Raw genomic sequence first — 24,816 nt, 5'->3', positions numbered from 1 at the left:
TTGGTTTTACAAGTATTGCTACTCTCTTGTAGTCAAAAATGTTATTTTTACTAAAATAACTTAATTTTAGCAGCTATAGTGGCTTAACCATTTCTATCCTTTGCATAAAAAATGCATTATTTAGTGAAGTGAATTATGAAATCTTTTCTGAGAGGTGTTTTTTTTTCCAGTTTCAGTGATATATAAGAAATCACTTTAGGTTATATTCAAGCACATGAGCAATATTAGTCTTTTCCTTGTTTCTCATCTTTTTCATGCACTAATGCTGTTGTTACAGTTTAATCACATTGTCATTTTGGTACTGATATTAGCCACTGGCAGGAATTTCAGATCAGAGTTCTCTTCCTTAGATCTGATTTTGTCTTAGACTTGCTTGTTAGAATTGCTTTAAAAACATTCTAGTTAATGAGTATGTTACTTTGCAAAACTGTTATTAAATTGGAAGAAAATCTAATGTTCTCTGATGTTTTGTAAAAGCATGTTATAAAGAATCATTTCTTTTCCTTGTGTTTTTTCTCACCCTTTTACCCAATAGGTAGCAAATGTTTGGCCCACCAAATATGGGTTGTTGTTTGAACGAAGTACTTCTTCACATGAGGTTCCTCCAGGCCCTCCCAGGTAAGCAGGTCAGAATATGATTACTTGGGCTTTTTTTGCGTTGCTTCTAAGGTAAAATTGTTTACCTAAAAGTTTGGGATGATGATAATTTCCACGATAACAGTGCAGACACACACCTTTTCCTATCATCTCAGCGTCGTACACTTACAGGTTCTGCTTCTCACTTGATGCTTAATTATCTGCAGCTTTTCTCCCAAGAGAGTAAAATCGAGCAAACAGTTGGCTTAAAGATAACAACACTCAATTCTTAGCTCTGCCACTTTGTCCATTGTGTTATTTTAGGCAAATTATTAAATTTGGCTTTAGTTTCCTTATCTGTTACAGGGAGAAAACTATCATTTACTTCTTAGAATTTATGCAGAGATTTAACGAGCTAATGAATATAATCTTTGATGTAGGGCTTCATACGTATTAGGTGTGTAACACATGGTGGTGTTACCTTGTCTCCCGAATTGGTTGTGAGCTCACTGAAGGGCAGGAACATACAGTGCTTGTCATAGTTTGGTGCAAGGAGACACTAAGTTTTAAATTTCCTTATGGATTTTAATCTACTTATGTGTTTAGACAGAAGGCCTGTTTTTTTCCTCTTTTTTTCAGTCACTCCTTGAGAAAATGCAGCCATTTTATCTACTTGGTGTTTTTCTTCTTTTTTAAGTGCACTCCTTTGCAAATAGGTGTAGGAGACTACACTTCTTCCTTAGTTGTCAGAGCCATACCGCCCCTAAGAGAGGTTTAAAAAAAAAATGACTGTCTTATACCCATTACTCTGTTGGTACTGCAATGTGATGACTGCTGCTTGCAGATATTCCCTGGGCTATGCTAAGTTCTTGCTGGGAGCATGTACATAGAGTTACCCTGCGTAAGGGGAGAGATTTCTAGGAATGAAATCGAAGATACTCTGAAAAACAGTACATAAAAAGTTTAGAGGGTTACTTTTGGAGTTGGTAGGTTTCTAATTGCTGGCATAATCTGCAGAAGATATTTCTTTGCAAGGGGAGTGCAAAATTTGTGCACAAATGGAGTCATCTTGTGTTGGTGATTGACTGTTTATTTGTTCATTACTAGAGAACCTTTACCCACTATGTTCAGCATGCTGCATCCACTAGATGAAATAACACCGCTTGTGTGTAAATCTGGAAGTAAGTGTATTTGTATAAGTTCTTCTACAGTAAGCTGTTTTTTGAGTTTGGGAGTGGGGAGGAAATGAAGGAGCTTATGAAAATTTAAATTGTTTTATAAAAATAGTATAATATAAGCATTTAAAATGACTTTTTATCATGAAAATAATTCATATTAATGCAAGAACTTGAATATCCTGGTATTAACTGTTTTAACAACTATTCTTTTAGTAAAAAATAGAGCCTATACATCAAGCAGGAATACTGATATATTTTCTTACTTACCTATGGATGACTCTGGACTCTGTTCCTCAGTAATTAATAAGTAAATGAACAGTACTTAAATTAAAATTGTTTCTTTTTTTGGAAAAAAAGAAATATAGGGCCTTAGATCTTCACTGTGTAAATTTCTTTTCTTTTCTTTTTTTTGGAGACTGTAAATTTTAATATTTCATTTCCCTTGCTCATAATAACATAATTTGCTGGGACTCAGACTTTTAATATTTCCTAGAGGTATTTCTAGATGCTTATTTAAAAATTTTAAATGTGACAAAACGTAATAGGTAATTGTGAATAATGAGGGCTTGGAGGCTTAAAAAAAAGTATTTTTATTCTTTGACCAATTTTATTTTAAGGACCTTATCCCAAGTACATATTCTGAAATACCACTGAGGTTTTTATCTTCTATATCAGAGCTTGGGAAACTACAGCCCATGGGCTAAATCCAGCTTGTTTTTGTAAGGCTTATGAGCTAAGAATGGTTTTTACCTTTTTAAAAGATTATAAGAAAAAAAATACAAAAAAAATTATGCAGTAGAGTCAGTATGTGGTCCGCAAAGCCTAAACTATTTACTCCTTGGCCTTTCGCAGAAAAAGTTTATTCATAATTCTGTATTATAATACTAACTACTACAGACAACCAAAATATATATGTCACAGCCTGTGATTGCAGCCCTTATTGATCATGTTTTTAATAATATTTAACGATCTGAGGAATTGCTTATTCATAATGTTAGGTACAAAACTAAATATTATACGACTCTAGTTTTGTAAAAACATAGAAAATATGTATTATCTGTATAGGAAAAAATCTAGGAGGAATGCTTCCAGATGTTATTTTGAGTGGAATTATGAGTGATTTTTATTTCTTTCTTTATAAAGTACATCTTATTTTTATGAAATAATTCTGCTTTTAAAATTTTCTAATATCTTAACTGGAGGGAATCATTTGGGAAGCTGTCAAATAAGGATATAGAAACCAATTTATGGTCCTGTAGACATAAAAGCTGAACTCACTAGGAAAAAACTTCCTTTGCTTGTGTACCCAGTAAAGCAGAAACAGCAGTGTACTGTTCAGCACTGTTTGAATAGTTACCGTATAGGATAGATTTCATACAGAAAAGAGCCAGTAGGAAGTCAAACTTGGCAGAATAGTTGATTGCAATTTTATGAATAAGTCAGTTATTAAAGGAGTCATGGGCCTTTTACCTGTGGCTTATGAATTTAATGGTTTAGTCAGCACAGATCTTCAACATTTAATGTACATGTGTGAAATCAAAACTCATAACACTCTCATCTTTAGTTTATTTTAAGAAATTGATGTCCAAAGTAAATTTATTAAAGATTGAGGGTTGATAAATTTTTTTTTTGTGACTTAGTGGCCTTGATTTCTCTTTATCTTTAGGAATTATAAGAGTCAAGTCATAAACAGTAGTCTTGAAAAGTCTGTTGTTCTATACCTGATCATTTCTGTTTTATCTTTAAGGTCTTTTCGGTTCATCCCGGGTGCAATATGTTGTAGATCATGCAATGAAAATTGTTTTTCTCAACACTGATCCCTCCATTGTAATGACCTATGACACTGTTCAAGGTTTGCATTCTTTGTGGGCTCTTCGGAGAGTCAAAACAGAGGTAAGGATAAAGTCATGCCACTTGTTAATACGGAATGATAGTTAATACTAAAAACTTTGCATGTTTTTGAAAGAATCATCTGTGAAAAAGATTGAGTGTCTTAGGGAAAAAGAAATATTATGTCTTTAATAACTGGCAACTACCTTGTACTCACCCAAGGAAATTGCCCTTTTAATCTAATTGTCTTTTCTTTTTCCCCCTTCTTTTCATTTTAACCTAAGGAAGAGAATGTTGTTTTAAAGTTCTCTGAACAGGGGGGAACGCCACAGAACGTAGCCACCAGCAGCTCCCTCACAGCACACCTCAGAAGCCTGTCCAAGGGAGAGTCCCCCATGGCTTCACCTTTCCAGAACTACTCCTCCATCCACAGCCAGAGCCGCTCAGCCTCCTCACCCAGCCTACACTCCCGTTCACCTTCTATTTCCAACATGGCAGCTCTCAGGTGGGAATTAATGTGTGGAAGCGTTTCCTTCTTTCAGAAAACACATCCCAAGAAAAAGATACCTTCTTTTTAAACTTCCTCTTGAGATTTGAAGGATTTAAACTTTCTGTTGACAGCCCCTGGGTATTTTTAGGGAAAATAGCTTTATTCCAGTTGTGCTCTTTTTACCAAGACTTCCAGGCCTACTGTGTTACTTTTTCAGTGAGTCACATTTAGAAGCTGCTGGGGCTTGTCATACAATTGTTTCATTTTTACCACTAAGTGGCAGTAGTTTGGTGAATAGTAATTACAAAAACATTTTGGTACCATTTTCTTTTGTCTTACTTTGCATTAGTTTTTCTTCTGCTTTTGTTAATATCTACCTGGTGCTATAGGGACTTAGTGTTGTTGGTATGTATGTGTCTAAATATACAGGGACATCGTTCAGACTTTTCTGAATAGTATAACCAATTCATTTTCTAAGGCAGAAAATGAACTAATTTTCAGTTTTAAAGAAATGAATTCTAACAGGAATTCTAAATCTTTAGAATATAATGAAGCTTGTTAATGCAAAACATTTAAGTAGCTACTCCTTTTTTAAAAAAAATTGCATTTCTAACTGGGTTTATGCCATGAATGCTTGCTGTGCATAGAATTTGGAGAGATTATTGGAAAGTATGTTACATCAGCCTGCATTTTCTTTCCTGTATGTGTGTGTGTATATATATATATATATATATTTTTTTTTTATTGACGTATAGTCAGTTTACAGTGTTGTGTCAGTTTCTGGTGTACAGCACAATGCTTCAGTCATACGTGAGCACACACAGATTTGTTTTCATATTCTTTTTCTCCATAGCATAGTTCCCTGTGCTGTCCAGCGTGAACCGGTCGTTGCAGCCTGCATCACTAACTGCAATGTGCTCTCTTTTCTGTTTATTTTGCAGTCGTGCTCATTCTCCTGCCTTAGGAGTGCACTCTTTTTCAGGGGTGCAGAGGTTCAACCTTTCAAGCCATAATCAATCTCCAAAGAGACACAGTATTTCTCATTCTCCAACTAGTAATTCTAATGGCTCCTTTCTCGCACCAGAAACAGAGCCGATTGTTCCTGAGCTTTGTATTGACCATTTGTGGACAGAAACGATTGCTAATATAAGGTTTGGAGTATATATGTTTGTATTCAAAGAAAAATGATTAAAAAGTTTTAGAGGCTTCCTTTGAATATAAGGAGTTATTAATACTTACAAAAATACACCGAGACGTACAGTAAGGCTGGTTCACTTGCAGTAGAGGATACTAATGATGTTAAGGGATATTCTTTTGTCATTTGTCATTTCTTCCCTGACTTAGTGGTAGTAATTGCTCAGATTTGAGGTGTTTGTTGTTTTAGGGAGAAGCAACTAATTTCCAGAGACTAGGAAGCTTGGGATTTTATAACATTTTTCTTAAGTTTTGTCTTTATGTGAGTAGAGTATCGGCGGTTCTTTTTGGGAAACACAGCTCAGACCTCTGTTCTGCGTGACCTTTCTTTTTTTTATGTTTTCTTTAATCATTCATTCATTCAGCCAATGCCAGTATGTGTGCTAGTGGCTGTGGGTTATCAGGCAAGTGAGTCACTGTCCCTGTCCTCAAAAAGAGATAGTTGGAGAAGGATGACACAGAGGACACTGCTGGTTCTGCTGGGAGCGCTTTGGAAGGGATGACTAGATGTGTGCTGGGTGGGTAAGCGGGGCAGGACACAGTAGTTAGAGGGGATCAGAACAAAAGTTCAGACGTGTGAGTGTGTGGTATGTTCAGGGAATTACACATACTCTCACCTTGTTCGTGCAGGAGGAGGGGAAGGGGCTGAGAAAGGGGAGCTTGAGAGAGATTGCCCATTAGGTCTGTTCACTTTGGTGAGAGCTGTGTCCTTACAGCTTTATGTGTGGTCATAACCTCTGTATTATGCCCATGTGCTCTATAGGTGGGTCGTAAGCTCTGGGGAGAGAGTTGTTGCTTATCAGTGGTGACAGAGGCAAGATGGGTGGGTTGGAATTTATGGAGTGCGTGGAGGTCGGGTTCCCGGGGCTCCTGGGGGCCCGTGGATGAGCCTGTAGTTGCAGGGGCCTGGTTCACGTAACCTGCGGGAACAGAAGTAGTAGTCGTGGGTGTGTGTTGTATAGAGGCCTTTTCTTGAGGAGAGGATTTTCACATTCATTAGATTCTCAGAGAGTCTCTGACCTCCAAATAGTTAAAACCAGATCGTGTATAAACAGAAGAGGGCTAGGGACTGAAGTCCTGGAAACTTAGGATTTTGAGGGTGAAAAGAGAGAAAGCTGCTGCAGAGAGACGAAGCAAGAGAGGGCAGGCGGGAGAAGGAGCAGGACTTGTCACGGAACACAGGGAAAGAGGCTTTTAGGAAGAAAGTGCCAGTACTGCCAGGTGCCAGGTGCCGGTGAGTTGTGGCACTGAGAGAGGAGCTCAGAGAGGCGGCACCCGGGCGGCAGTGAGTTCACTGGAGACCTCGGCCAGAGCGCTTGGCAGGGTAGGCGGATGGAGTGGGGTGGGAGAATGTATGGGCCAGAGGAGGTGGACGTAGGTATGCAGACTGTCTAAGGATTTTACCTTTGAATGGGAATGAGGTTACAAAAGTAGCTAGAGGGAGCCTCAGCGTCAAGGGAGAGTTCTGTTTTTACAGCCAGCCAAATTTACAATAAATCCTTTATATAACTTAATGCTTAGTTCGTTTTCGTATTTCAAGACTTTTTAAATTTTAATATGAAAGGGTAGGCTACAAGGACTATGCCCAGAGCAGGGAGACCATTGAAAGTATGAAGGAAAGGAAATGATTGATGGAACAAGGAGCCAGGAAGGAGCACAAGTGGAGAGATTAGCCTTGGGGAGAAGAAGGTGATGGCTGTCAGATAGATGGGGCAGGAGTGGGGCTCACATGTGAAATAGAGGGCAAATGCGTGTCCTTAGACTGGCGGGCAGGGGATAGGCAGTGGTAAGGTAAAGATGTGAGTACCATGTTGAAGTAGGTTCTGGTTTTAATCCTTGTATATAAAATAAAAGTTTCCTGTATGTAAAAATCACTTGTCTTTAAATAGCTTATTGGTAAGTTGAATATATTGCAGATCTTTATTTTACAGAGTTATGGTCTTCTGTACCACTCTACAAAGAAATTTTTTGAGAATTGAGAATTTTTGAATATGGTTTAAAAAAGGGATCAAGTGGAGCCTAATCTGAGAGAGAGAGAGGACAGATCGGAGAGGTCAGAATCTGACCCCTTAGGCCCTTTAAGAGATAGGAAGTCAAGTGTGCATTCCTTTAACAATAGGCAACTTGCATATTATGGAACTAAAAAGTCTGTTTGTAGTGATTACATTTATTGTAATTTCCCCTCAAAAAGCCATGCAGTGGGCTCAGAATCAAAGAACTGAAAGGCATTTTAGAGATCATGAAGTTCAATTCTTAGAAGTGCTTCTGTCTCTTCAAAGTTATTGCTTGGCTCAAGTAGTATTTCTTGCAGAATATTTTCAAAGGCTTATTTGTTACTGTGGTAGACTTTTGAGCCAATGCTAACAATTTCTTTATTAATGTATCTATCACAGGGAGAAAAATTCACAGGCCTCCAAAGTCTTTATTACATCTGACTTATGTGGGCAAAAGTTCTTGTGCTTCTTAGTAGAGTCCCAGCTGCAGTTACGGTAAGTGCGCATGCGTGTCTCGCTGATGGTGTGTAAACAGGCTTAGCTGCTTTGCTGTGCTTTGCTTTTTCTTTCTCTTCTTTCACATTGAAATGATTTACATACCATAAAACTGACGTGTTTTAAGTGTACAATTAAAAGATTCTTAGTAAATTTACAGAGTTATATAACCATCACCACAACCCAGTTTTAAAATACTTCTATCACTTTAAAAAGATCCCTTATACTTAACTTGCATCAGTCTCTCTGTTTTCATTCCCAGCTTCAGGCAACTACACCATACGCTTTCTGCCTGTGTAGATTTGCCTATTCTGGATATTTTATGTAAACAGAACCATACAGTATTTTTGTGTGCACCTTTTTTTCACTTAGTGTGTTTTTTTAGCTAACATCTTATAACATATATAAGTATTTTATTCCTCTTGCTGTGTAGTATTGTATAGATTTACCACATTTTGTTTATCCATTCATTAGTGGATGGACATTTGGTTTGTTTCTACTTTTCTGACCATTGTGAATTATGGTGCTATGAACATGGGTACAGAAGTTTTTGTGTTGGTATATATGATTTCATTTTTCTTAGGTAGGTATCTCAGAGGGGATCAAACAATAAATTCTTTGTAGACTTTTAAAGAAATTACTGAACATGTTTTCTAAGTAAGCTGCACCATCTTCCACTCCCACCAGCACTGTTGGAGGGTTCCGATTTCTTCATCCTTAGCAACATTGCATATTGTCATTTTCTTTGATTGTAGCCACCCTGGTGGGTATGAAGTGGTTTTAATTTTCATTTCCCTAATGACGTTAATGTTGAGCATCTTGTGCGCTTACTAGCCATTCATTTATCTCCTTAGGTGAAATGTTTATTCATATATTTGCCCACTTACTGACCTTTTACTTTTGAAATTACCACAGATCACAGGCAGTTGTAAAATCGTAGCAGTCCTGCGTATCCTTCACTTTCCCCTGAGATAACCTCACATAACTAGTGCGTGATCAGAGCAAGGAGATTGACGTCAGCACAATCCACACATCTTATTCAGACTTCATTAGTTTTATGTGTACTCATTTGTGTGTGTGCATGATTCCATGAAGTTTTCTCCCACGTGTAGGTTCGTGCAAATACCGCAATCGAGCCAGAACCTCTGTTACCTCACAGCTCCCTCTTATGCTGTAGCCCACACCCACCTACCTCCATCCCTGACCTCTGGCAACCACCAATTTCTTCTCCACCTCTGTAATTTTGTCATTTGAATATGTTATTATAAAGGAATCATACAGTAGGTAACCTTTTGAAAGTGACTTTTTACAGTCAGCATAATACATCCTTGAGATCAGTACCGGTTGTCGCATGTATCAGTAGTGTATTTGTTTTTTTTTATTTGAATACTTAGATGTGTAAAGTTTCAAGAGAGTAATGATAAAACCCAGCTCATCTTTGGCTCCATCACCAACATACAGGCAAAGGATGCAGCGCCAGTGGAGGTAAGTGCAGGCACATTTCTTATTGGAAATCATTGTGCTTCATAATTTGCACAGATTGGAAAATAAATTTTTTGCCTTTATTTTTTTAGAAGATAGACACTATGCTGGTCCTGGAAGGCAGTGGAAACCTGGTGCTGTACACGGGAGTGGTTCGGGTAAGTCATAAATAGCACTTCATGCTTTTAGTAGGGCTACTTCCTCACAGTTCGTTGCCTCCTGTCTGCAGGGCTTGGTGGAAGGTTTTTCTAAGAGTTGAAAATGAAGGCTTCAATTTAGCTTGGGCCTAATTGGAGGTCTAGGGCTCACTGCTGTTAGATAGATTGGCATGAGGAACCCGATGTAGTGGGGAACTTCTAATGAGCATGCATAGATTATATATATTAAAAAAAAGTTAACTGAAGGTTAAAGAATGTAGTTTTGAAACTGATGTATGAGTAGCTTTGTTAAGTCTCCAAAGTTTTAGTAAAGTTTCATTATATTAAATGTATAATATGTCAGCTGTATCTATTTAAATATTTGTGAAATTTTCATACAGAATAATGTAAATTTACAAATTTGAATTGTGAAACTTTAATGTGCACAGTTTGAAGAATAATGAAGTGAACGTTCACTACCCAGGTTAAGAAACAGAGTGTTGTCAGTATCTTTATAGTCTCCTGGGTTTTCTTTCCTTACTGCGTCTTCATCTCCCGGAGACAGCAGTAAATCAGTCCCTTGTTTTTATGACTGGTTTTCACAGTTATGTATGTATCACTAAGGAGTGAACTGTTTAGTTTTCCTTATTTTTGAATGTTCATATAAAGGAAACATACTGTATTCTCTGACTTGATTATTTTGCTCAATATTATGTTATTTCTAGATTTATTTGTTGATGTGTAGCTGTTACTCATTCACTGTTACACCCAAACTTTACTATTTTATCAGCTTTTGTCGTTTCTGCTGTTTGTGCTGTTTCTGCTGTTTCCTCTAGTAATCAATGCTTAGAACAGTTTTTTTAAAAATTCACGTCTCTAGCCTTTGGAATACATGCATACTCAACTTGGCTATGTGGTGTCATACTGTTTTCCAAAGTGTAAGTTGCGCCAGTTTGCATCTCTCCTGACTCCTTGCTTCCAGCAGTGGATGAGCGTTCTCAGAGCTGCTTTCTGTTCTTGCTGATCTGTAGGTTTTTGTTTTTATTTTTTCTTTACATTTTTTGCATTCTTGGTGATACACAGTATTTTGTTTTTGTTTTGTTTTTTATTGTTTTCTTTACATTCTTGCTGATCCATAACTTTTTGTTTTTTCCCAAATTGGTGCCTCATTACAGCCAGGTGAGAATGGAAGTCTGGCCTTGGCTGTCAGGGCTGGGGGTGGGGTTTGGTATTTTCCCATCGTGTTTGCCTGGGGTAGGCTGGCTATCATCTGAAACTTTTCTATCTTGTTAAGCTATTCCTCTTCTGATTCTTCGGCCAAGGAGAGCAGGCTTTCGTGGGCCTTTTTCCCTGCCTGCTCCCGTAATGACACTGTGGTCTGACTCAACGTCCGTGCTACCTGGAGGCCAGTTTGAGAACTGAATGGTGTTATGGGCCAGTGTTTAGTTCTCAGATCTTTTACTGTGTCGTTGTTGGTCAGTTTCATACATGGGTCACTCAGGGGCCTGCCCAGGATTTCATACACAGATTTAGAAAGTTCTTTTCTCTGTTTCCTCCCTCTCTGTTCCTCACCTTACTCCCTAGTTGGGACAGAGGGTTATTTCAGGGTGCGGATGGAATACAGTGCTCCCCTCGGTCTCTGTGGGAGAGGAAAGGGGAGAGGTAGGCTGCCTTATTTATTATCTAGCAAGGATGGAAGCCAGGCTCCTCCCTCTTGACAGTTGCTGGGCACCGTGGGGAGGTGGAGAGGGGCTGCCTCCTGGAGATGAGAGGGGCTGCCTCCTCACTGAATGCCTCTGTCCGCCTGATGAGGAATGAGGAAGAGAGGCCCTGCCACCTGGTTTCTGCAGCGCTGGGATGTAAGCTTGGCCTGGCCTCCCGTCTCTGTGCTGGGGGAGGCGCGCCACCTAGTCCTCGCAGGTGGGATGACAGGACTGCCTCTAGTCTCCATCCTCAGCTCCTGGTGGGGAGGGCACTGAGGGCTGTGGCTTTTTCCATGTGTTTGTCTAGAGTAGGGCAGATGTGGCAAAAATGTTTCTGCCCTACTTGGTCACTCTCTTCCTGAGCAAGTTTTGGCAAAAAGAGTAAGGTTTTCGTGGGCTCTCTTTTGGTCTGTGCCTGTGGACATTTTGGGGTTGCAGGCCCCTGGAGAGCCCAAGGCCTGGTTATGTAGGGAGATAAGAAAACAAAAGCAAAGATGTAGGGAATTCACAGGTCATTCCTGGTTCTCAGGTCCCGGCCAGTCTTCTTGCCCACCCTTTTAGAGTTTTCTGTTAGTTGCATTGTAAGTTTCATGCAGACTTGGTGGTGGTGGTAATTAGTGGGAAGGATAGTGTGGCATGTGCTTACTCTGTATTATTATGCCCTGGAGGTCTCTGATGGCTTTTAAAACCTATATATATACTGATTCTCACTGTCATTTTTGTTTTTTAATCCTAAGGACTTCATTTGGGCAACTTTTGTAATTTTATTAGCTCTCAGGTAGTATATTGACCTAAATGTGTATATTGTTAAAATTTGACTTTAGTTCTGAGTATCTCCTGTTAATCTTATCAAGAGTTTTCAGCTTGTCTGGATGTGAATTTCTGTTGTGTTTTTCCTGAGAACCCCATGGATAGCTATCGTGGATTGTCAATTCATTCTTTTAAGGTCAATGAAGAATTTACTTTATGTACGGTCTTTTTGAGGAAGAACTATTTGAGAGTTTATGATTAAAGACAGATTGTGAGCTAGAGAGCGCAGTTAGTATTAGGTTGGATTTAATTTCTGGATTATTTCAGCCTAATTTTTTTGGCCCCCCCAGAAGTGCTTGGTGCTCTTTCTTCCTGCCAGGAGACTTAGTTAACAAGATTGATGTTTATAGTCTCTGAAAGCTTAGTGTCCCTGCTGTCTTTACCTCAAGGTGGAAAAATGCATAGTATACTTGAATTTTGTATAATGTCTTGACTTTATTAATATTCCCCCTATTTCCTGCAAAAAAATGGTCCTCAGTAATGAAAAGAAGGAATTAGACTAAAGGAATTTATGCCAAGATACTGTAGTTGGATGGTGGAATTTGATACATTATTAAAATTTTAACTCTCTTTGCTTTTTAGTTGTATTTGGTGAGCTTTGAACTGTCAAAGGAAATACATGCTTACATGCCTTAATGTTTTATTTAAGAATATGATGCATTAAAGCTAATATATTTTCCCCACACTTTTTTGCTTAAAGGTGGGAAAGGTGTTTATTCCTGGGCTGCCAACTCCTTCCCTGACGATGTCCAGCACGATGCCTCGGCCCAGCACTCCGCTGGACAGCATCAGCACCCCTAACCCTCTGAGGAAGCTGCTTGGGTCCCTGGATGAGGTAAGATGGGGATTAGGTGTTGTCAGAAATTAATAGTGTTTTAAAGAAGTTTGGCCAAATATTAATTCTTTCCGTGATTAACTTCTTTTCTGTTGAAAAATGACAGAATTTGGAAGTTTAGTTAATGCTTGTAGAATATAAATATTTTCAAACACAGGCTATTCAGTAAACCTACCTTGACTTCCCCTGTGATATATAAGGTAGTTTTTGAAGGTGTTACAGTGAGGAAAGTGATGCATTCTTTTCATCGAGCGATCTCACAATTTACTTGCGTGGAATAGATGTACTGTCTGTTTTAAGAAATTATGGTTTAGAGGAGACCATTAAAGACTTACGAATGAGGAGCAGAAAGCACCATAGGAGATTCATCGATGAAAGATACATTCTGATGGGATGGTGTGGCAGAACCAAAGGCTCATCTCTGAGAGACATGTCCAGTGTGGTAAGGACCTGGAGGATGAGTGGGATGTTGGAGTGGAAAGGGGCACTGGTATAAAGAGGAGTCCTGTGGGCATGGGTGTGGAGGCAGGAGAGTGTGGAACATTTTTAATGCCTATTTGTTTCTCCATCTCCTAGCGCAGAAGTTAAGACTCAGCAAGCCTATGCAATGAATGCTTGCAGAAGTACAGGCAGTCTGCTGGGTGAGGCAGAGCAGGGATAATGATAACAACCTGTTTCCCAGTGTTATCTGTGTGCGAGGCACTGACCCCAGTGTTTTATATGTACTAACTCATTTAATGCCATGGAAGAGCCTTATTAGGAAAAGATTAATCCTTCTTTTACAAATGGCTACATAGAGGTACAAAGAAATTACTTGTCTAAAGACATACAGCTAATAAGTGATAGAGCTGGGATTTACACTCTTCCTAACATGCTTTTAAAGAGGAAAGGATGAAAAGGTGGTTTTTATTCTGAATGCCGTCACCTGGGCATTCCAGGTTTTGAGGATGGAGTTAAGAATGTTAGGATTAGATAGGCTTATCTTGGGATTGAAGATAGGGAGACCAGTTAGATCCCAGATGTAGCTGACTGTGTCATTGTAAGACGTGCAAAAATTTGGGTCTGAGCTCCGGCAGTGTCCTGGGAAGGAGGAGAGTGACTTGAGGGGCCTGGAGGAGGGAGAGATGACAGCCTGTCAGCTGATTGGTGCTGTGCTCTGCTGGGGAAAGATGTGGGGTACCTGGGTGGATACCCACACTGACCAAGTTAGGAAGCCTGGAGAAAAGTGGTCTGGATTTGAGAGACATCTGAGTGTAGGTGTTGAGGGGCAGTTCAGAGTGAAGGTTGGTGCTGGCAGTTGTATTGGAAATGTCTAGGCCCTGATTTCATTTTTTAAACAGGTGCAATGTTGCATACAGGTGCAAAGTTCCCTTTAAGCCAAGGCATTTGCAGAACTTCTAGAGAAGAGCTGGAGAATTATCGGAGGGTTTTGTGTGATTTAGAGGAATTCTTTTATAACGTAAAGTGGTTCCCATCTTAGAATTACATATGCCCAGGAATGGTTAGTGTCTCTGTTGCCAGCTGTGAGATCTCAGGGAGACCCTAGTGTAACACACTGGCTGATGGCTTTTCCACCTCTCTCTGAGACCGTGCAATTAGGCTTAGATCCGGGACAAGTGCAGCCAGTTTTTTGGGGGCAGCTTTTGGAGTAGTAAATAAACATAATAAATAAATAATAAATACATCTTATGCTTGATTGGCTTTTAGTGTTGACAAAATATTCACTTGGAGAAGTCCTATAAAATGATTTACAGAAATACCAAAAGGGCTGGAGGTCATGACTGGATTTAAAATAGGAAGCATTTACATATTAACTAAGATGATTTAAAAATTTTGTTTGCATACCCCCCAACTGCAGGAAAAAATATTGTTCTTATGTTTTCAGAACAAACACTTGCCTGTAGGGGAAACATCACCAAGTCCCTTTTTCATGTCTGCTTTCTCATTGCTCTCTCTCCTTAGAGCCTCAAGTCACCTGCCTCAGCTGAGTTACAGTCTACGTCTCTAGCCTTGTAGCATCACCAGAAGTGTTGCCTTCTCTTCCTCTTAGCCACGGCCGTCCAGGCCACCCTCATCTGCCCATACTCCCTCCTCCCCAGAATCCACCAAATACTGCAGATGCCCAGAGTGGGGAAAAGTGGTGTAAGAATTTTGGGCCACCCCGTTTCTTATTCCCCCTTCTGTCCTAGTCGTGGCCCCTTGATTCCACATGTGTCCACAGTTCTCCAGTGCCATCAGTCAGATGTTCTGCTCTTTTTATCTACTTTTTCTAGTTGCTCTTGGTGAGGACCTTGGTCTGCTACGAAGTACTTCATCATACCTAGAGCAGAATGGTTTTAAATCATTATGTACAAGTGTTAGTTAGACCATACGCAAAAAAGACAACATTTCTTTATCCTCAATTTCCCCCCAAATGCTTCATAGGTGTTGTATTTGTGGCTTTTACAGGCTGTTCTGTTGTCCCCAGTTCCAGAACTGAGGGATTCTTCCAAGCTTCATGAGTCTCTCTGTAATGAGGATTGCACTTTCCAGCAGCTTGGAACGTACATTCATTCCATCAGAGACCCTGTCCACAACAGAGTAACTCTAGTAAGTATACGTGCTTATTTTTAAAAGGTTAGGTAGCTTTCCAAGAATTAGGGTTGTTTAAAATTTGTTAGGATGAAGGATTTTGTCTGAAAAATGGAAACATATATTTGTTGTGATTTTTAAAATCTCCTGTAATGTGTCATTTTTTTTGCACCATTTTTAAAAAGCAACTTTTCTGAAGTTTATTAAAAATTTATTGAAAACAAAGCGTATTTAATCGGTTGAATTTTATATGGACGTGATTTTTATCTTTAAAAGTGAGACTTCTGGGTGATGGTGACTCAATGTCTACATGAAAATTAGACACTTTGTTAAAGACAAGACTTTTTGCAAATGTTTTACAAATAAGCACATTTATTGTTTCTGAAATTTCAAAGTATTCAATTTTGTTTGAAAGATATTACTGCTTATTCATGTACTTTTTGGATTTGCTTTGACAGGCAAACAGTCACCAGCTATTTTTAAGACATTCAAAGCCTGAATGTGCAGATTCTGTTTACTTGCTCTTGTTTGTTTCCATTCTTTTCTCAGGAACTGAGTAATGGCTCCATGGTTAGGATCACTATTCCTGAAATTGCCACCTCTGAATTGGGTACGACTGAGGATCGAACCTCACTTTTGTGTGTTCTTAGTTTGATTTAGAAGATTTGGAGTAATTGCTGGTTTGCATTAATAATTGGGGTTTTAAAATTTTGGCTGTTTTTGAAGCCATGGGATGGAGGTTTTACTGTGCAGAGAAATTGTAAAGAGCAGGGGAGCACTTTTGTGCTGTTCACTCCACGTGGGCTCTAAGCCGGGGGTGCACTGGAAGGATGTGCTGGCTCTGCTTCTGTGAGGGAGCTTATGATGAGCAGTGCCACACAGCGCGATTCCAAGTGTGTGGTCATGCCTCTTGCAGGAAAATCTGAGCAACAAGGAAGCTCAAGTAACTAAACAGTTTTTGGCATATTTGATGAGTTTTAATCCAAAAATAGATCTCTCATTGTTAGAGAAATTGAGAAATTAAAATAATTGCCTTAACTCACTAAAACTTGATATTATGGTAAAAATACAATCAAAAATGTTTTAATAAAATTGGAGTCTGCTTGAGTTATTAAAATGGGATGTTTGGTTATTTTATTTCTGATACAAATTAATGATTGAAAATCTGTTCTAAGACCTCTTGTAAGCGCTGTTGAACTCAGTGTCAAATGATTGGCTAGGTCAGCATCCCACTGGCTCTTTAATGACAGTTCTCTGTTCATAGTAATTGACCTTTACATGGTAGTTGTTTAAAAATGTTCTTATTCAAAAGGGAAAAGAATGCATACATAGGAAGCATACTAAAATTAATCTTTGCTTTTAACAGTGCAAACATGTTTGCAAGCAATTAAGTTTATCCTGCCAAAAGAAATAGCTGTTCAGATGCTTGTCAAGTGGTACAGTGTCCACAGCGCTCCGGGAGGACCCAGTTACCACTCAGAGTGGAATTTATTTGTGATTTGTCTCATGAACATGATGGGTTATAACACAGACCGCTTAGCCTGGACAAGAAATGTAAGTACATAAAATTGATTTTCTTCTTGAGTTATTCTGTTGTTATCAAAGCAAACGTTTGCCTAACTGGCAATACAGCATTCAGAGTGTATAACAGGTCAGTTTACTAGAAGGCATCCCTCATTCAACAAAACGGAATAATACTAAGGCTTATTGTGTCTGTACATTATAAACCAAGTATTTAGTGTTAATACTATTATACTAGTAATTAGAATGATCACGTTTTATAACGTGGTAGAGCACTTTGACTGCTATTTCTCATTTCATCTTTGTAAATGGCTGCTGGTTCTGCTAGGATTATTAATAGTAGTCGTCTTGGTTTATTGATGAAGAAACTGAATCACAAAGAGATCACAGACTAGAGATTTGCTCAGTACTGGGCCTGCAGTGTGTCTCATGACTCACGGCTTAATGCTGTTTTTGGAAGCCTCGACTTTTCACACACAGATTGCTTGGTCTGTGAGGAGGAAGGTTTGATTTGAAGTGGATTTTAAAGTGCTTTAGCCTAAGTGTCTAGTTTGTTAATGATAAAAAGCTGCATTCCTCATCTCCCTCCTCGGAAGCTTCCCCACAGGCCCTTGATAGGTTACTTACAAAATTAGAGACCCGGACTGTTGGAGCACCTGTCCTCTTCAACATGAGGCTTCAGAGATGGCCCTAGAGTTGACTCCATCCAGTGAGCTGCAGGGGACAGAGCCCAGGGGACACCCATGGAGGTCTTCATGACCTGGGCCTGGCAGTGGTGACCTCCTCTTTCATTCATAGCCACACTGTCACAGGGCCACACCTAACTCTGTGAGGGGGCAGGGACATGTAACCTGGCCATAGGTCCTAGAGAAAGAGGAGAACACGGATTTTGGAGAGTAGTTACCCATCTCTGCCATAGAACTGTTAGACTGTCCACGGTAGACAGACTCCAAGTAAATGTCTCTTAGTTCTGACATTTGGCTAACATTGGGTCGATTCTTTGAGACGTGGCGTATTTTGGATGCGGTCTGTGGCCCTTGTTCTTCTGAAGGAGTGAAGATCTGTGTCACCAGAGGAGTCGGGGAGGGAAGGGAACGACCACTGGGCTCCTGTGAGCCCGGGCACGCGCTCAGGGTTTACGTGTAGGGTTTCATTCCATTTCACAAGGGCCCTAGAAGGAAGGGATTCATACCATGTTTTTCCAGATTTAAAAAAAGAGTTTTGATGACTGTCCTCAGTTTCTACAACTGGTAGAACTGATTTCTGAATCTTCTAAGATTCACTTGGCAGTGATAAATCTGTGATTTTGTCTTCTCTTTTGGGGTTATCTTCCAGTTTGACTTTGAAGGATCACTTTCCCCAGTCATTGCACCCAAAAAAGCAAGGCCTTCAGAGACGGGATCTGATGATGTAAGCATTGTTTTTTTCTTGCTAATGTAAATTAATTTGTGGGTTCTTTCACTGTTCCCCCACATTTGTGGTGTTCCTGTTGGTTTGTGTGCACTTCTAGCACCTTTTGCTTATTTTAATACTGTTATTTTGAAGGTAGGATCTGTTATGTTTTCAGTGGTTATATATTCACTTTTGTCTTTAATGATCATCTAAAAATTACCAAACCTACTTAATGCATGATTTGAGTTTGGATTTATAGATGTTTTATTGCCAATTGATCACCTAAAGTGATAGCATTTACCTTTCTATGCAGTGTTTTTCTAATTTAGGTTCTCAAACGTATCAGAATGAAAGTACAAATGGCACAAGGGAACTTTATGGAATGATGGAAATGGTTTGCTCTTGAGAGGAATGTGGGTTATTTTTGATATGAGTTCTTTGTCATTTGTGTATTTTGGGAGTATTTTCTCCCAGTATGTGGCCTGACAGTGCCTTTAGGTAAGCAGAATTTTAAACAAAATTTTAAATTTATTTTTAGAGGGGGAGGAGGTAATTAGGTTTTTATTTATTTGTTTTTAATGGAGGTTCCGGGGATTGAACCCAGAACCTTGTGCATGCTAGGCATGCACTCTACCACTGAGCTATACCCTCCCCCCAGAATTTCTTATTTTGGTTGTCCGACTTAGAATCTTTTTACTGTTATGGTTGATTCAGTATCTATTCCGGGAGCTTTTAAGTTAGAATGACACACTGTATTAAGCCTGACAAAAACAGTAAATTCCAGGTTCTGAAGAAACCATAGACTATACTCTCTCAGCACAATACAATAAATCACAAGTAGAAAGTAAAACAGACTCCGTACTTACAAAGTAAGTGTGGTGCAGTCTGAGTGTAAAATTCAGTTGGTTATTAGGTTGTATCACTGGCCCCAGCATCTTACACACGTGGAAAGATAAATATACCAACGGGATACAAGCAGGTGCCTCCTCCTGCCAAAACCCAAATCAGTGAAGTGGTGCCTCCATCTGCCTGTCCACACTTCGCACCTTTTCCTTCTTTACTTTTGGCTCATAAGACGTTGCTTAAGATAACCTTAAATTTTTCTCTCTCAATCTCTACCTAAGTAGTAGGATTCTTCTTCCCAAGTCTCTTCCCTAAAAGCGCATGACTGCTTTTTTTCAAGTGGTTTTACAGGTGGCTTGTCCTAACATTTATTGCTGGCATCTGGAAACTGCTTAGCTGTTTAGGTGTTGGTTCTGGTGTTTCAGCGTTGTGATTCTTTCTCATATTCTTAACAACTTAATATGAAAATGGAGCTTGAATTGTTTTAAGTGAACTTGGTTTTGTTTTTTAACGACGACGTGGCAAGAAGGGAATATTTGAAAGTTGATACCCTTTTTATTCTTCTCAGGACTGGGAGTATTTGTTAAATTCAGACTACCACCAGGACGTCGAGTCGCATCTTTTGAATCGATCTTTGTGTTTGAGTCCTTTGGGAGTCCCCCAGGTGAAGGACGAGGACTTCTCGCAGAATCTGACTGTGGATTCTTCCACACTTCTCTTCGCTCACATACCTGCAATTTTTTTTGTTCTTCACCTTATCTACGAGGAGCTTAAACTGAATACTCTGATGGGAGAAGGAATTCGTTCACTTGTTGAACTTCTCGTTCAGTTGGCAAGGTAAATATTGTGAGGAGATGAGAAGCGTCCAGGAGGTTGTTAGATGGCTTGATCTTAGCCATGAATATCGCGTAGGAACTTTGTAAATAAACGCCTGAAACCTACCTTCTCAGAAAACCAGAGCATTTTCTACAAACCACAGAATTGTTTGAGGACATCCACTATGTAAGGGCCTTGTGGGTCATGCTGGGGTTGCTGGTCTTTGTCCCAAGATTAGTGGGAAGTCACAAAAGTGTGTTACACGGTAGGTGACCTGCTTGGCTCTGTTTTGACAGGATGACTGGTTGCTCTGTGTTGGAAAGTCTGTGATGCTGTTTCTGTAATAATGCCTACGTTCAGATAGTGTTGACAACTAACAGTGTCCGAGTTTACATGTAGAAAGTGTCGGAGTAGGCCTTATGATCCCTATTTCAGCGATGAGGAAACTTGCTCAAGTTTGTCTCTGAGAACAGGCGTTGTTTGCTAGTTGTGGGCGGTCTTTGCTGCCCCTTTGTTGTCTCAGTCTGTGGTCATCCCTGCCTTTCAGGCTCTTGCAGTGGATCCACAATAAGGTTAATAAAATTTTAAACAGTCTTTCTAGCACCTTGTGTTTGATACTGAATTCAAAAGGTCATACTTAGGTGTCATTTGAGCCTTTGTGACCCTTGATGATAAAGTAAGTTAACTTTGAATCAAAAATGCCAACCTCTGAGTTAAGGATGTAGTGCATTTCTACTTTCTGTTAATTTCCTTGAAATACTGAAATTCTTTTCTGAGTTGTGGCAGTTTTAGTTGACGGTCAGTCTCTCTTAATGACAAATGATTACTGTGATGAAAATAGTTTTGTAATGAAATGATTTACAAACCCTAATTATGGCTCTCTGAAATAGGTAACGTGTATAATGTTTTACATTTTATAAGGTATTTCTCACACATATTTTCTTATTTAATCTTAAAAACTTGTGAGTTAACTGGTGCCTCCTCATTCTCTAGAGGAAAGTACTGAGTTTCATAGAGCCGACTTGCTGAAGATCACACAGCTAATAAATAACAGGAGAAACTGAACCATGGTGTTTCGCAGTAGTTTTACGTCCACACAATTTATCTAGCGAGAGGAGTTTTGGTTGCATGTGTTGTACTGGGCATTTTAAAGTCCAAGAAATAAAATACAGAGACTAAAATTGATTACCTTCTTTCTCATAAATAAGTATTTTAAATTGAAAAATTCATCTGATGAATCCACACTCTGTGGGAGGAAAATGCTGTAATGCCTTCCTTGTTATTTCTTTTTTGTATACTCTTATTTTAGGGACTTAAAATTGGAGCCTTATGTAGATCATTACTATAGAGATTATCCAACGCTTGTCAGAACTACTGGGCAAGTGTGCACAGTTGATCAAGGTATGTGTTCATGCTGTTAAAGTTTTTCTGAACAACGTAATGACATTTACTTGTATTTTTCTTGGTTAAGAGCAGAGGATCTATTTCTTACCATTTGCCTGTAAGTCAGGGCCAGTGTGTTTTCCCTAGGCAGATTTTAGTTTGTAGCGCTTGATCTCTGATTTGCAGTAAGTCATAACTTCCTCAGTGAGGGGGAAACTTTTACCCATCCCTATGGTGCTGACTTGCAAGAGCTTAGAGCTCCCAGTGCCAAGGATGCTTTGCCCTAGACCTGCGCTGTCCAGTTAGTAACTACCAGCCATATGCTATGTAGGTTAATTATATTAAAAATTAAGTACCTCAGGTGCACTAACCTCATGTCAGTCGCTCAGTAGCCGTATGGAACTAGTGGTTGCCATCCTGGACAGCACAAATATAGAACCATTGTGCTGTCTTAGATCCAGAGTGAAAAGGACATAGGATTGGGGCCCAGTTGTTAAAACACAGCACAATCCTGGGTATCTCTCCTGTCTTCTCATCTTCAGGGTTAGGGCAGAAATTTTTGGTTCGATTCTTTATATGCCTTGAACACAAGAATTTGCTAAATTTCCTTCCAGGGTTGGATAAGATATTAGTCACTTAAATTCTAGTTATTTACTGTGGTAGAAATCATAAAGATTTTGGAGGATGTGGAAAAATGTTATTCTGATTGTTTGCAGAAGACAGGTATTGTTGGTTATTATTCCTTTAGAATGAAATAGTATTGTCTTAATGTGTTCTTGTATCTTTATAAACATTTGTCTAATTCTAAAGGTCAAACAGGATTTATGCATCATCCATCATTTCTTACTTCTGAGCCACCGAGTATTTATCAGTGGGTGAGCTCTTGTTTGAAGGGCGAAGGAATGCCACCCTATCCTTACCTCCCTGGAATTTGTGAAAGAAGCAGACTTGTAGTCTTGGTATGTATTTACAGTCTTGCCAAACTTGTTTATTTATTTTTTTTTCTTTTTCAATATAATTTAAAAAATTATACAGTGAAATCAACTTTTTTTTCCCTTTTGTGCATTGCTCTGTGGATTTCAGCAAGAGCTGTGCATCTAAAACAGATGAATTTTCCTGTGTGTAATTATGCCTCAATATTTTAAAAAATGTTAATTTTTTTCCTTATGCAGAGTATCGCCCTCTACATACTTGGTGATGAAAGCTCTGTTTCTGATGAATCCTCACAGTATCTATCCAGAATAACTATAAGTAAGTCAGTCCAAGGTTAGACTTCCCAAAACAAATTTTTATAGATGTCGGTATCAGTTGAAATAAAATTAAACATTTCCTAAATGTGCTTTAGAGGTCATGTCTTGCTTCATTTTGGAGATGACATAAAAACACCATTCTAGTATAGAGTCTGGGGTTGATTTTTAGAGATCAAGATTACTTAAAATCTAACCTTTGTATTTTCAGTATGCCTAAAAAGGACTGTTTTAGCCTCAGGGAAATGTTTATACTTCCCAGCCTGCCAGAGTACTGCTTGTTCTATTATTTTTTTAGGAATTGTTTGTTAATGAATTTTTATTTCCAAATGTTTTCTACAGATTATGTATTTTCTTTATTAGAATAACTATCAAAGTAATGTTTCCTTTTGTTACCTTTTAGCCCCCCAGAAGTCACAAGCAGAACAAGAGGAGAACAGGTGACTTTCATTCAGATTGTGCTTTTATGCTGAAAATATAAAACACTAGTGTGTTTTACTGTTCTGTTAACTAACTCCATGTTTGTTCTCTCACAGGTTTAGTTTCAGGCATTCCACACCAGTTTCGAGTCTAGCTGAGAGATTAGTTGTCTGGATGACTAGTGTAGGTAAGTAAGTCTCTGTTACTGTTCACGTGTCTGAAGTGCCAGGGAGAAACCCCTGCTGTCCCTGGGCCCCTCCTTCCTAACCAGGCTTCCTGCAAGCTCGCTAGAATTGGGCGGCATGAGAAGAGGGGGGCTCCTGCTGTAGGAAAGGATCCCACAGAGCCGAGACCATGACCCACCGAGCCACACTTCCTTCCTCTGACAGTCTCCCAGCTTCCATGTTCTAGGGTCTGGGGTACTAGATTGTGGTTTCTCGATAGGTAAGAAAAATCTTTGTCATTCCTCTGAGACCAGTAGAGGCAGTGGCTTTGTCGAGTGACCTCAGAATGGAGAACACTAACGACTACACATTCAGACTTGAAGCCATTGTAATGCTCAGATGTCAGAAATGAGTATTTCTGGCAAAATCTAAAAGTAATTTGTGTAAACTTACTTCAGGGTCTGCATTTGAATGATGGCTAGACATTTTGCGCACCAAAATGCAAATTCACTGGCGACGGGGGAGAGGAAGGGAGGAATTTACTCTTTCTTCCTAAAGCCTGTGCCCCTAGGTTTTAAACAGAGTGAAATACTGAAGAAATTTTTAGTAAAAGTTGTGGCTTTTTATAAAAAACTAAAAATTAAAAAAATTACTGATATGAAAATATAAAAAATGAGAGAGTTAAAGTATAATTTGTTAGAAAGTAATGCTTTAATGAATATTATGGATGTTTCTGAATTCTTATCTAGAGAATGTTCTGAATGACTTCGTTTTTTACTTTTCTTTTTTATATGCTTCCTTGAAAATTCCAATAATTGAAATACATAGTATTATAATGAAATACCTGTGCTGAAAAATATTGGATGAGTTCTGTACGTTTGTATGTTACATAATATTTAACAAAAGTGTTAATTCTCATATAAGGAAACATTTTACCTCAACACTTAATCAACTTTCTATATTAATAAATAATGTATAGTACTATAAAATTTAGAAAATCATTACAGGGAAAATAAATTTTAATTATCCTGAGGATTTGAAAATTTTCTTAAATGAAATGTGGTATATGTACAAAACAGCATATAAAATATGTATGCTTAGAGAATAGTAATTTGGAGAGTGAAGTGAACATTGATGTACTGGTCGCCCAGCGTTAGGAGGGAAACACTGTAGTGCAGTAGAAGGGCCTGTGTGTCCATTCAGCTGTGTCTGTCTCTTACACAGCCCAGTGCTACAGGTGACCACTTGTACAGGTACCCCATCTAAATTGTATATTTCCTTCCATCATTCTTTTTGGCAGTTTTATCATCTTTATATATCGCTTAGTGTTGTATGTTTTTTAAGTCACGTGAATGGATTGATGTAAATATGTTTTTTACTATCTTATTTCCTTTACTCCATATTATTATTTAAAGATTCATCCATATTGACGCATGTAGCAGTAGGTCATTCATTGTCACTGCTGTATAATCCACTTCTTGACTATATATCATAGCTTATTTATCCATTCTATTGATGGTAGCCGTTCGATTCTTTCCTCCCTTCCCCCCCTTTTTTTTTGCCATGATGAAACATTGCTAATGAATATTTTACTACTTATGTCCTGGTGCACATGTGCCCAAGTTTCTGCATGGCTGTTGATGGGCTGTAGGGGTGGACATAATTATACATACTGAATATTTTCCAAAGTGGTTGGACCAGTATATACCCCCTCCCACCAGCTGTGGAAGAAAAT

General features: G+C 38.9%; 1 protein-coding gene across 6 annotated transcripts in view; it reads left to right on the top strand.

Annotated features, from left to right (window-relative positions):
- The window catches only part of ANAPC1 (anaphase promoting complex subunit 1), an 83,914-nt gene that overhangs the window by 7,553 nt on the left and 51,545 nt on the right, over positions 1–24,816 (top strand). For all 6 annotated transcript variants that reach the window (XR_010378806.1, XM_031441242.2, XM_031441243.2 and 3 more), the window contains 19 exons: positions 536–618; positions 1,684–1,757; positions 3,502–3,647; positions 3,869–4,089; positions 5,016–5,225; positions 7,662–7,757; positions 9,152–9,242; positions 9,332–9,397; positions 12,590–12,724; positions 15,173–15,313; positions 15,845–15,905; positions 16,662–16,849; positions 18,152–18,226; positions 19,620–19,888; positions 21,177–21,268; positions 22,061–22,209; positions 22,423–22,501; positions 22,901–22,937; positions 23,034–23,104. Coding sequence is in view for 5 of the 6 variants with exons in the window: in XM_031441242.2 (XP_031297102.2) it covers positions 536–618; positions 1,684–1,757; positions 3,502–3,647; positions 3,869–4,089; positions 5,016–5,225; positions 7,662–7,757; positions 9,152–9,242; positions 9,332–9,397; positions 12,590–12,724; positions 15,173–15,313; positions 15,845–15,905; positions 16,662–16,849; positions 18,152–18,226; positions 19,620–19,888; positions 21,177–21,268; positions 22,061–22,209; positions 22,423–22,501; positions 22,901–22,937; positions 23,034–23,104 (2,284 nt within the window). In the remaining variant the exon portion in view is untranslated. The remainder of the gene's footprint in view (positions 1–535; positions 619–1,683; positions 1,758–3,501; positions 3,648–3,868; positions 4,090–5,015; positions 5,226–7,661; positions 7,758–9,151; positions 9,243–9,331; positions 9,398–12,589; positions 12,725–15,172; positions 15,314–15,844; positions 15,906–16,661; positions 16,850–18,151; positions 18,227–19,619; positions 19,889–21,176; positions 21,269–22,060; positions 22,210–22,422; positions 22,502–22,900; positions 22,938–23,033; positions 23,105–24,816) is intronic.

The sequence above is a fragment of the Camelus dromedarius genome, chromosome 33, assembly GCF_036321535.1.
Source record: "Camelus dromedarius isolate mCamDro1 chromosome 33, mCamDro1.pat, whole genome shotgun sequence".
Lineage (NCBI taxonomy): Eukaryota > Metazoa > Chordata > Mammalia > Artiodactyla > Camelidae > Camelus > Camelus dromedarius.
The sequence above is the reverse complement of the archived record's forward strand: the minus strand, read 5'-3'. Positions and strand labels throughout refer to the sequence as shown.